We start from the raw sequence: 12,592 nt of genomic DNA, 5'->3' as shown, positions 1-12,592 counted from the left end.
CTACACTGTTACTCTGTTTCCTTTTCTTCTCCTTCACTAGATCCTCTTTTCTCTTCCAACCGAGCAGGCTATACGGTCATCCTTCATTTTAGGTGGCCTCCCAAGGAGTGCATATGCTCCCCACCTCCTCTTCCTCTCCATCTCCTTTAGTTATTTATTTCACATCTCCTCTGCTCCTTTGTCATCTTCTTCCTTACTTTTCCTCAACTTATTTCCCCACCCCCTCTACTTTTTCCTCTGGCTTCTTGCTTCCCTTCTCTCTTCCCACCACCTACTCTTCCTCCTCGTCTCCTCATCCTACTCTTTCCCCCTCCTTTCTTTTATGTACCCCCTTCACATCCACTCATCAGTCATTAGCGTTAGCTTCCCCATTGAGAACATATGGTATGATGGATCGTAGGGCTAGCGGCGCTAGCAAGGGTAAGGGCCATTTGCCGGGTGCACTGCGCTGTCGGGTAGCCCTGGGGCCAGCTATGCAACCTCGACCCCACACGTCTGTTTCAAGACACTCACACTAACACACACAACATGCACACAGCAACACCTATTATAGGATATGCTACTTAACCTTGGCACTACTCACTCCCATCGCTGCCTCTCACCATGTCCAGGGTTTTGTATTTTTAATGATATAGCTAGAGACAGATTTGTGAAAGAAAGAAAGAAAGAAAATGCAAGAGCAGACTACAGATTCCATGCAATTCTATTTAAAACAAATGATAGTGTACCTTCAGATAAGTTACATCGTAAAAATACAAAATACAGAAAAACAAAGTGAGAAAGAAATAGAAAGACTTAATAAAGTACTGTACATTTATTACATTTGAATCCAAATTTAAATTGTAAAAATAATGAAAATGAAAGAAAAGATTGAAGGAAAGAAACATAATGAAACAGATTAAAACATTGTACAGAAAATAATAAAATATGCATCAAATAAAAGAAACTGAAGAAAAGGAAGAGGGGGAAAGTGAGTGTGAGAGAGAAAAAAAAAAACAGAAAGAACAGAAGAGTGGTGAAGAGCTAGATGGAGCAGATTAAAGGAGGAGTGAAGGGTATCCCATTGTGTCCAGCTGATAGACTAGGTTAGGCTGATGTGATTATGGGGTCCCTGAAGTGCGATCTATCACACATTACCGTCCACACTGTCAACAACCATACACACACACTGCAGGGGAACGGCAATGCCAGGAGACAGCCGTCTGGCAACAGGCACACGTACCGGCTTGTACATGCACATGTGCACGCGTAGATATACACACAAGCATCCACACACAAACACAACAACAACCATACACACTTACATAGCTTGCATGTGTATACAAACAGAATTGCATCCACATGTACGCTCACAAAAATATGCAACACACAGTATGAGCGTGCGCTCACACACACACACACATACATACACACAGGGTCAGAAACCTCACCCCACCTGTCCCAAAGAAACAAACCCAAAGCTGAGCCAATTGACAGTGTTCTTCTAAAATGTTATTTTGGGTTTAACTAAATTGATATCATTCCTGTCCATTTTACCCCAATTATAGAAAGTGGTTTCTTGTTCATACTACTCAGTCTTCCACATCTGACAGAACAGATTTCCGTTTTAATCCACCCAGCTATCTACTGTACACCAGCCACATAATGGCTTGCACTTTTGGCATGAGTGCCCTTTTTAGGCTTCAAATCTATTTTCCTCCTATTTACGAGCCTAACTGCATTCATTGCGTATAAGTTCCTGCTTCATGTGTCTTTATTCAAATCTACCTGTTCAAGTAACACTTACGTTATATACCATCTTAAATGGCAGGCCTTGCTTCTGCTCTGACCAGTTTTAGTCTTTGGGGTATTATTGAGATGGTCTTTATAATCCTTTCCTCAGCATCTAGTTGTTACACAGTAACACAAAGTCTCCATGCTAAACCCCTCCCTTCCAAATCTGCCAGTTTGTTTAAACAGCTTTCATTTCACTTTCAAGTCGATTAAATACTGTTTGTTTTTGGACTGGAGTGCCTCAGTTTTCTTGCAGCATTTCCTCCTGTGCAGGTTGGAGAATAACTTTTAAGCTCTTCATTTGCTCCTGTTTTCTTCCCTCTCTGGGTTTGTATGTAAAATGTTTAGCTTAGACTTAGGTGAGATTAGATGGTGTTTAAAGGAACGTGTGTGGTGTCTTTGGCCTCCCGTTGCTCCCTGACTCTTCCAATGTCCCTGCCTCACAGTGCACAGTCCACCAATCATTTCCCCATTCACACACTCTTTATATTGTACAGTTCTTTAACTCTTCCATCTGCCCTTCAACCCTGCCTTTCCCATTTCTCATTGTGGGTGCTACCATAAATGTCCGCCACACCTCACTTTTTCTTAAAGTAAGTAAATCTTAAAAATGTATGCATATCTTTAACTCCTTCCCTTACTCCCTCCCTCTGTCCCAGCCCAGCAGGCCCCATCCAAACGTTCAAGGACAAATCTGAATATCCCTTTTCACCGTTTAAGTGTTAAAAGCCTGGCAGTGCTAGGGTGTTATCTTAACGCGCCTTGCCGTGCCATCATCAGAGCGCGTGATGAAAATGGCTGTGATGATGCTAAAAGAAAAAAACAGGAGGGGGAGAAAAAGTAATAATCAAATATGTTTTTCAAGGGCACAGTGACCATTTGCTGGAGGGAAATTATCCCAGTAGTTAAGCTAGCTCACTGAGAGCCTGGCGGAGTTGTGAGAGTGGATGCGTTTGTGTGTATAAGTGTGTGCAAGTGTGCATGGTTTAACTATGTGCATGCTTGCTTCACTTTCTGTATGATACTGTATATTTATCTGCATGTGTTTGCATTTTTACGTGAGGTTTTTACAAGAGACACACATCCCTCACACGTCCTTTCATTGTTTCTGCCAAAAGATTCTCACTCAGTTTCTGAGTTTGTCTGTCTGTGTGTGTGTGTGTGTGTGTGTGTGTGTGTGTGTGTGTGTGTGTGTGTGTGTGTGTGTGTGTGTGTGTGTGCGTGTGCATGTTTATCATTGCCAAAAGACCTTCATCAATGATGGGTAGCAAATGGCCAACTGTAGTGCATTCCAAACAGCAGCGTCTGGCTACTTTAGAAGATCGAGTACTCTCTGAACACAGGAAGACATTTCTCTCTCTGTTAATGTATTTATGATGATGGCTTTTCTATTAGGTTTACTTAAATGACTGGCAAGAATCAAACCAGAGGCTGTCAGGAGCACAGAGATGAGGACAGTCTGGTGTGTGTGTGTGTGTGTGTGTGTGTGTGTGTGTGTGTGTGTGTATGTGCGTGTGTGTGTGTGTGCGTGCGTGCGTGCGTGCGTGCGTGTGTGTGCGTGTGTGTTATTTGCCTTTTTGTTAGTCTTGATTTTGTTACTGTTACAAATTTTCTAAAGTTAACATAAAATACATACCTACAAGGTATGGGTAAGTAGTAAATTAGTCTCGCTTTGCCAGACCCTCCTCCAAGTTTGCTGAAGGAGGGTCTGGCTACTCCACATAGCATTCGGGGATGGGAGGCAAACATGCTCTGGTTTAATGGAATTTCTTTAAACCTATCAGAATCTTCATGGGCGGTGCTTAACTCCGCACAAAGCCGCGGCAAAATAGTTGTGCGAGAGAAAACTCAATTGGACAGATAGTCTAGCTAGCTGTCTCAATTTACCATGCAATCCACCGAATGTAAAATTCCAACACAAAGAAGGTGGAAGGAAACGGAAAATACAGTACATGCATCCAGCGGAATTTCCTGCGGTACCAGAGCAATCCCTGAAGTGGAACATCAAGGAGTAAATTAAAACACAAAAAGAGTAGTAGTACCAAACTTAATTCATGGGGTGTTTGATGCAGATGAAATTTGCTTTTTTGGTCTGAAACAATGTTAATCAAAAAGTTAGCCAAACTATTAAAATCAATGTGTCTCAGTGCTTTGTGTAAATTCCCCTTTGAATTCTGCCAATTTGTTGAGGGCAACAAAGACACTCTTTCCATCATACATTGCCTCACAATGCCTGCAGTCTTCTGCTAAAAGTTGCACTTGAGCTCAAAAGTTATTTGTTCTGACACTGAGCATCCCATCACCCTGTGGAAAAGCATGACGAGTTCTCCATTGGACAGTCCCTCCAGGATTTCGCAGCCTTTTTTTGAGATTGTTGCGGCCCAAAATGCCTGATTTTTGTAATGCCTGATTTTTGTAAAAAAAATTGTGATAAAAGTTGCGATGTCTTTTGTATGTTTGTTGCAATGAAGTTGCGGGAGACACATTTTTTTTGTATAGTTCTTTAAAAATACAAAGGAAACTTGTTTTGGGGAGAATAAAACAACTCTAGGCTGAGTTTTCCTAATAACCTTACCAAAAAGGCTCAAGATGCTGCAAATATTGGTATAATATGAAAATGGCTGGTGGATTTAAGACAAAAAATAATTTATTGAAGGAATCAAATTTGAACTTATCTGTCAGTGGCTTGTTGATCTTTACATTGTTAGTTAATTTCCTATCCTGGTCTGGGCTGGGACACACATTCATATGGTTTGATAAAGTACTTATTGGACTTTAACTTATCATTGCACTTAAAATAACGAGCGTAGATGTCCTCAATTTAGGTCATCCTGTTCGTCTCATCTCCGGTATATCGTGCATCCACCGGGTGTGATTGTGTGTGTGTGTGTCAGTCGCGGGGGGAACTGAGCACCCACTGCAGAGAGCAGCGACTTTATAGTGAAAAAACGTTACAGCGTACATTGATGTTAAAATGTATACAGGTTGGCAGGACGGTCTGAAATGTTTTGCATTTGTTTTGCTGTATGTTTTGCTGGTAAATGTGAGATGTTTGAGTCACACACGTCTCGTCTTACAAGGAAATGAATTTGGCGACGTACGTGTGACGTCAACCCGTTCTCACTCCTGCTTGGTCATTGGCTCTCAGAGTCACATACTGATGCAAAGTCTGGCATGTGGGACTGCTGAAATTGGTTGAAGTCGCGGGAAACTCTGGTTATTGATCAAATTTGTGGAAAAGTTGCGGTGATTGGTCAAAATTGCGAGTTACACCAAAGTCGTGGTGATTTGGTTGAATTTGCGTGAATTGGCACGATCGCAACATCGCAAAATCCTGGGGGGACTGATTGGAGATGCATCCAAGGCTTGGAAGCATTTATACAGACATATAGTACCTCTACTTTCTGGCCAGTATGTTTTAAGCATCCTGGTGCTACATGGGGCCTCTGCCACACCCCAAACTCACTAACTCCCAGATGACAGTGATGGATAACCTGAAGAAAGTGGGCCATGGGCCCTTGTGTTGTCAGCTCCAATGTCTTTGGTAGGGTTGAGGGCAAAATTTTACCAGAACAGAATGTCTCTACAATGGATACAATAGTTACTGTTTCTGTAATTGACAAAAAGGGTTATCTCTATAACCATCATTTTCACCCACCCTAAACTTATGGCATACATCTATATGGCCAATACATGTGATGGATATGTACTTGATAAGCATACAAACAAAACACATTTTGATATTTACAGTATGTTAAATTCTTTATTTTAGCTAATCCTACTCATTTCATTTCACATCTTCTAATTGTTATTCCTGTTTCATCACTTTGTCAAACTCTTTTTAGTTGGTAATTTCTTTATCACTATTTTTATGTTCATCTCAGCCCCTCTCTCTGACAGACACTTTAAACACACACATAAACAGCTGCTTGCTGTGTCTTAGTTTGTTTAGTGAATCCCTGTAGAGTGGTGAAAATATAACTGCCACCAACGCATTTCCCTAAACTCAGCACACACACTTAAAAAAAACACTCAAGACACCTACACGCAAAGATGCACGTACACACAATGTCACACACATGCCCAGCTGGTAATGTTGTTGAGATGAAGGGAAAAAAAAGACATCAGAAAGACAAGAGGACAACCAGTCAGCTGGGAAAAGAGTAGGTGTGTATGTGTGTGTCTTTGATTATGTGTGTGTGCTTGCTGCCCCAACATCCACATGTGAGTGTCCACAGGGGAACACTGTGCACTGTGTGAGAAAGTCAATCCACTGCGATTTCATCTCTCAATATGGCATATAGTCTGGTCCCTCTGGAGCAGAACATGCGCACACACACACACACACACACACACACACACACACACACACACACACACACACACACACACACACACACACTGCAGGAAGGAGTGTGTGCGTGTGTACTAGAGCCCAATCAATACTGGATTTTTGTGGCTAATACTACTTATTGAGAGTTTGATGAGAGCTAATCGTCCAAAGCATCGTTTGTTAATAACTATATTATCTTTTAATGTGCTTGCTCCTTTTCTGTGTATGAGTGTGTGTGCTTTTTCAATGTGACTGTGTGTGTGTGTGTGTGTGTGCTGGTATGCGAGCACACATACTAAGTATGTGTGCACTTGCTCTGCACTTTGTGCCAAACCCCTTGTAATATATTCAGGTATTTAAAAGTGTTTGGTTTGTTTAAAGTTATGGAGGGGTTTTGGTCTCCTAGAGAGCTCGGATAACCCTAATCCACAACACACATTTTTATCAGTAGTTCATTGGCAGGGCTAAATATTGACTTATCATTAAGTGGAATGACTGAAACCCTAATAATAATTCATGTTGTCTAAGCACCTTGTGTTGACGCGGCGCTCCCGATGCTATTAACGAATGTATGCAAATCCAACGTAAATCTGAAGATTAAGGCTGAAGCATTCTGGGATGCAAGAGAGAAAACAAGAGGTGTGTGACAAAATGTTGTCAACACATACACGCACAAGCATACGCATGCACAAATACACACAGCTTACAGAGAGGAAGAGAAAATAGTAGGTGTGTGTTTCAAAACATTACCACAAATGTACAAGCATGTCACACACACCCATACACAGATAACGCTTACAAAGACAGAGATTGGATTTCTGCTGAATGGGTGATAATACAACAGTAAAGTTTAGCTGCAGAACAGTAAACAAACGATGTAGACCTATGAACTGAATGGATGCAGAGAGAGAAATAGAGAAAGCAATAGTGGAAGGGAAAGAGTAAAAGGAGGTGGAAATGAGGAAGACATGATGAGGAGACAATGGTTGGAGAGGGGAACAGCAGTCATGGTCAAGAGAAATGGGAGGATGAAGTGGATGATAGGAAAAGTAGTTCAAACAAAGCATTGAGAAGAGAGAAAAGTAGGGAGTACCAAGGTACAACATGGATAAACTAAAAAAGGTAAATAAATGATCAGAGAAAGAACAGATGGAGTGTGGAGAAGCGGCAGGAGAGAACTCCTGAAAATCAGGTCACAGGCGATAAAGTTGAGTCTGAAAAAGCGCGCCAGAAAATTACGATATGCAGAGAGTTTGAACAGAGCCATGTTAAACGATACAGTCGGACTGCTAGTGAGTCAAAGGAGGGGAGGCAAATGAGTAAAAATTGCGACTCGCAGAGGGCCTGGTGTCCGGATGGAAGGGAGGAGTAGAGGTGAGGATGCCAAAAGGACGAGGGATGAGTGGAGAGAAGCTATTTTGGAAAAGTGTTGAGCTGTTTATTTGCACGTCATTGAAGCTGAAGTAAGGCGCTGGGGGAATTGGCCACCAATCCCCTGCTCTGTAACAGCTGCCGCTGCTAAGTGAGTTACTAGCCGTCAGACTGCCTTTATGTCACACAATCACATACACATACACATGCATTTTCCTGTCACATGTTGCCTGTGATGGATGAGGTGAGGATATAATGCACTGCAACAGCACAGGAGAAATGATGTGCCATCCTCCACTTTTGGCCTTTAAGTGAAATGATTGCTTAAATGAACAACAGTTCATGTACACAAAGAGTGAACGCTGATTGGGTTGTTAAACAATAAGTAATATATCACTCCACAACTAGCTGTAGTTCCATTAAAGGCAAGCCCATAATACAAAGCAATGACTTAGTGTTTAATGTCTGCTGTCAAATGAAATAGGCAACACAGCTGGAGGTAGATAGTGCCACAGATCAGCATGTCATCAACAGTTAGGATGAATTTTCTAAATACCTCATGAAAGTTAGATTATTTAACAAAAATAAAGTAAATAATCACAGAAGATCGAAGGGTTTCTATTTTCAATTGGACTCTCATTAAAATACGATTTGTCCTTTTTTTCATCAGCACAGTTGTGATATTTTAGTAGCCGTGCCGTGCCATGCCATGCTCATTTGTATTTTCAATACATCCTCACAGCAGGGGGTTACTTTGCTGAGTCAGTATTATAGCAGGACAATATTATAGCCGTAATCCATTGCAAGGCCAAAGCTTGACAGTCCTCCCCCTCAACTAAGCTAAGACGTCAAAGTAACAAGATTGGCTCAACTTATGTTATAAGGAGAGCCACTGGAGCGAAGGCGCCATGTTTACTCTCTTTAATCTTCAGATTTAATTAGTTTTGTAGCTCCTCCGTTAGAGCTGCTGCAAATTTTGTTTCACCCTCATGTCCATGACCTAACCTTAATCTAACACACAATGAACTTCTCTCCTATGTTGGGGTATAACATTTGTGTGAAACTGGAAACAAGTTCATTCATTCAGTATAGTATTACATAAACGTAGGTAACCTTAGTCATTCAACTAGAACTGGAAGACTTGTTTAGCAGCTTTTCTAACCGGAATGAATAGAACCTTTTACCAGTGCTATAGACCAAAATTTTACTTTCGCCACCAAGAATGAGTCTTTCTACCTGAAATGTGCATGCACTAAGGGAAGGCAAGGATTTCATAATATAAGGCGCATTCTCAATGTACTGTACTGCCAAAAAGAAAATTTAAAAAACACAGCTTTTTTTTGCTTGACGCGGAGAAGGCCCTTCGATAGGGTGGAGTGGACTTAAATCTTTGACGTTATAGCTCGATTTGGTTTTGGAAATACTTTCCTTAACTGGATCAAACTATTACATCTCAACCTTATAGCTGAGGTACTAACAAATGAAGTGGTGTCTGAGCCCTTCAATACCAGGTTCACCTCTATCACCACTTGTGTTCATACTACCTATTAAACCACTAGCAATATCAATTAGAGCTAGTAGGCAAATACAGGGGATTACAATTCGCAATGTTTAAGAAACTCACAGCAATCTTTAGGAAATTGATATGAAATAAGAAATGTCCTCCATCCGCTTATCTCTGCTGTATCTTCCATATGATACTGGGGGGGCTGAAGTGTCCAAATCTTTATTGGTACTATTTAGCAACACAATTGAGAACTATAATATTCTATTTTTCTTTTGGAAATGCTCCTGTCTTGGATGGACATAGAGTCAGGTTCCTTTAAGGTACTTAAGAAAACATACTGCTAATCCTATAGTTCTTAATATGGTTAATGTAGGTTATGAGGTAAAAGAATATATAAACATATTGGACTCTCTGTCACAATTCAGCCCAGTGTGGGACAATGTTTCATTTAAACCAGGCAAGCTGGATGCAGGATTCAGAATATGGGCAAAGAAAACAAGGGATTCTAATGACCTTTGAAGAATTATCTCTAATGTATGACATTCCAAGGAAACATTTTTTTGTGAGGAACTTTATTTCTTCTATGCAAAACCAGTCAGTCGGTATTGTGGCTGATACTATAAAGATCAACGATATTTAGACTTGAGACATTGAGGGCGGACTTAAAAGAGCACATTTCAGAAAATGATTGGAAAAAAACTTGCGACCCATCTCAGAAATAAACAGCAAACTCTAATTTAAAGCTATAGTGTGTAATTTCTGTCTCCCCCATGAGGAATTCTAAGTAATGACAACAAAACTGTCGCGTCCACATGACACAAGCCTTCCGTAATTGCGCAACACCCCCACCCCTCCTCCACGCAGTTGCTAATAGCCAAGGAGGACACAGAGGATTAAAAAAACGTGATGGACTCTTCAGAAGATGTAATTATCTTTGCTCGATTTTCTGCATGTGAAAGTTGCCGGACGACACCATTTTCTGAACATAACCATACTGAGAAATACAGAGTGAGTTTTTCGGAGCTGATATTCTTAATTAGCTTTGTATCAATTGGCTTGAATGTAACAGACGCTCATTAATATAAAAACATTACGCACTAAAACTTTAAAGCTACTCCAATATAATTGGCTGATGCAAACATACACAACTGCTGTTAAATTGAATAAATACAACAGTAATATACTGGACCTTTGTTTTAAATGCAATAAGGCTAAAGGAACATGTATGCACTGTGTCTGGGAGTGTAACAAATTCAAACATTCTGGAGGGAGGTGATCAATAAAACTATGTTCATCTTGTCTGTGAACATTCCACTTGACCCTAAGATGATTTTGTTGCACCTTTTTCCAACAAATCTGAATCTGAAACCCTACGAACATAAATGTATTTATTTTGCTATACAACAGGCAAAAAGGACTATAGCTCTTATCTGGAAGAACATGAAGGCCCCTGCAATTCGTGCTTGGATCAAAAATATGGCGCAATGTACTGTATGTCCATGGAGAGACCTGACATTGAGAGGCAAATTGGGGGTGTATGAGAACATCTTACCAGTTTGTAGAAGAAGAAGACATAGGGAAGCTTGTTGAAAATTGTAATCTCAATGACAAACTACTAAAAACATTGTTAAAAAAAAAATTGCTGGCAGTAAAATTTGTCAATCATTCAAAGGGACTCTAGTTATTTGAATTTAAAATTTGAAGCGCTGGAGAATGTGAGGAAACATGCTTTAAATTTGATATTCAGCTGCAAAACATTTACAGGGAAATGGAGTGATAGCATGTATTTTAAATGTCACCTTGCTGCTGAAGGTGAAGTGGTAGCAGAAAGACATCACCTATCACTGTCAGAGATGGCAGCTCTCAGAAAAACACACTTCCTTTCCTTTCGACAGCATAGTCTGAATATTACTGCTATATGAAGAGATGAATACAGGAGAGGAAAAGAGACATGCAGGGGAGAAGAAGAGGAGAGGAAGATGTACAGTATATAAGGGTCGATAAGAGAAGATGCACACTAATATTCAGAGCAGCGTGAATACTGTCTCTGTGCAGATGGGAAAATAGGGGTTGAAGAGGAAAAGGGAGTTTGGGAAGTGTAGAGGAGAGACAATACAGTCCCACATGCCCTGGATCTTTTTACAGTATGGGTAGCATAAAATTTGGAGGTGAAGGGAAGGGATTGAGGAAGGAGGACAGCAGAATATACAAAAGAGAGTGAGGTGGAAGAAGAGGAAAGAAGCAGAATAGTATGATTAGTATGAAAGGATGCCCTGCTTACGAATGGAGAAGCAGAGGTGATGAGGAAAAGAATAGAACGGTCAATGTTTTTTTGTCAAATTTGAAGTAGTTTATTTAATTAGAGATTAAAAACACAATTGTCAAGTGTTTTGTCTGTAAATCAGTGGAAGGTGTTCCATAAAAGATAATTCCCTGTAACAGAAAGATAAAAAATGAAAATGTATTTAAAACAATAATATGATGCATGTTTTCTTGTCTTTAGGTTTTGTCTGCTGTGGCCAGGAGTATATAAACTCTTCAACCTCTCTTTGCTGCGTGGGTAATGGTCAATATCCCACAATACACCCTGCTGGCAATGCCACAGTGACACTTCAGTGCTGTGGGTCAAAGGTCATACATCAGGAAGAGGAATGTTGCAATGGGATTGGCTATGACCCTCAACGACATATGTGTGCTGACAACCCCACACCTGGCCTGTTGATACAGGTGTGTGTGTGGGGGGGGGGGTGTATGTGGTGTGTACATTCAAGTTGGTGTTCTATAGCTCTTTTACACTTTCTTGTCTTTTTCATGTGTAGTGTTCCAGTTGTGCCATAATGTAGGTCCTTCTAACCTTCCCCGTGGTTTAAATGTCCACTAGAAGTGTTTGGAAGCAGAATGTCTTCTTGCATTCTGTTCTTTAGCAGCCACTCCAGTATTAACAGAGTTAACAGAGATTATAGAATCTCTATAACTCCAGCCACAGCCAGTCCAGTATTGGCAGCATTGTTTTGTCGTAATTTTTGTGTCTTTTAGAAGCACAGTTGAATACACATTTGCAGCTAATTTATGATCAATCTGGTGACAGATATTTTGTGGCTGCATTGTACTCATCTTAATTAGTCTTATCTATAATTTGTATCTGTATTTCCTGGATAGTGTATATTAGTGGAAGGAAAAAGAGAAGACATACAGTAAATTAAAGAGAAAAACTAAATTTACAATGTACAGAAAGACAGAGTCAGTAACAATTAAAATGCACCTATGAATATGACATTTAGGTCAATTGTCAGTAAATACCGCCTCTTAATTCACACCTGACTTCCATGCTTCAGAAATGCAAGCTACTCTACTAATAAAAATATTCAGATATTGGTAGAAAGAATCTCTCTCTCTCTCTCTCTCTCCCTCTCTCCCTCTCTCCCTCTCTCCCTCTCCCAAACTCACACGCCTCACATCTGGATTGGGGAATGGGCCATCTTCCATTTATCAACTGGGGTCATGTTGTGTTTGTGTGTTCCCAAGTCAGCATGAGACAGGCACACGCATACACACATACACAAACAGAGGCGCGCACACACAGGGACAAAGGGTAGGAACTCTCATTA

At 40.6% G+C, this 12,592-nt stretch overlaps 1 protein-coding gene across 1 annotated transcript in view; it reads left to right on the top strand.

The window, feature by feature from the left end:
• Positions 1–12,592, top strand: part of ush2a (Usher syndrome 2A (autosomal recessive, mild)) — a 232,565-nt gene that overhangs the window by 160,316 nt on the left and 59,657 nt on the right. Inside the window, exon 63 of the mRNA XM_028606322.1 lies at positions 11,488–11,711. Coding sequence (XP_028462123.1) covers positions 11,488–11,711 — 224 coding nt within the window. The remainder of the gene's footprint in view (positions 1–11,487; positions 11,712–12,592) is intronic.

Source organism: Perca flavescens, chromosome 1 (assembly GCF_004354835.1).
Source record: "Perca flavescens isolate YP-PL-M2 chromosome 1, PFLA_1.0, whole genome shotgun sequence".
NCBI lineage: Eukaryota > Metazoa > Chordata > Actinopteri > Perciformes > Percidae > Perca > Perca flavescens.
Note: the sequence above shows the minus strand (reverse complement) of the source record. Positions and strands in the feature narration are given on the sequence as shown.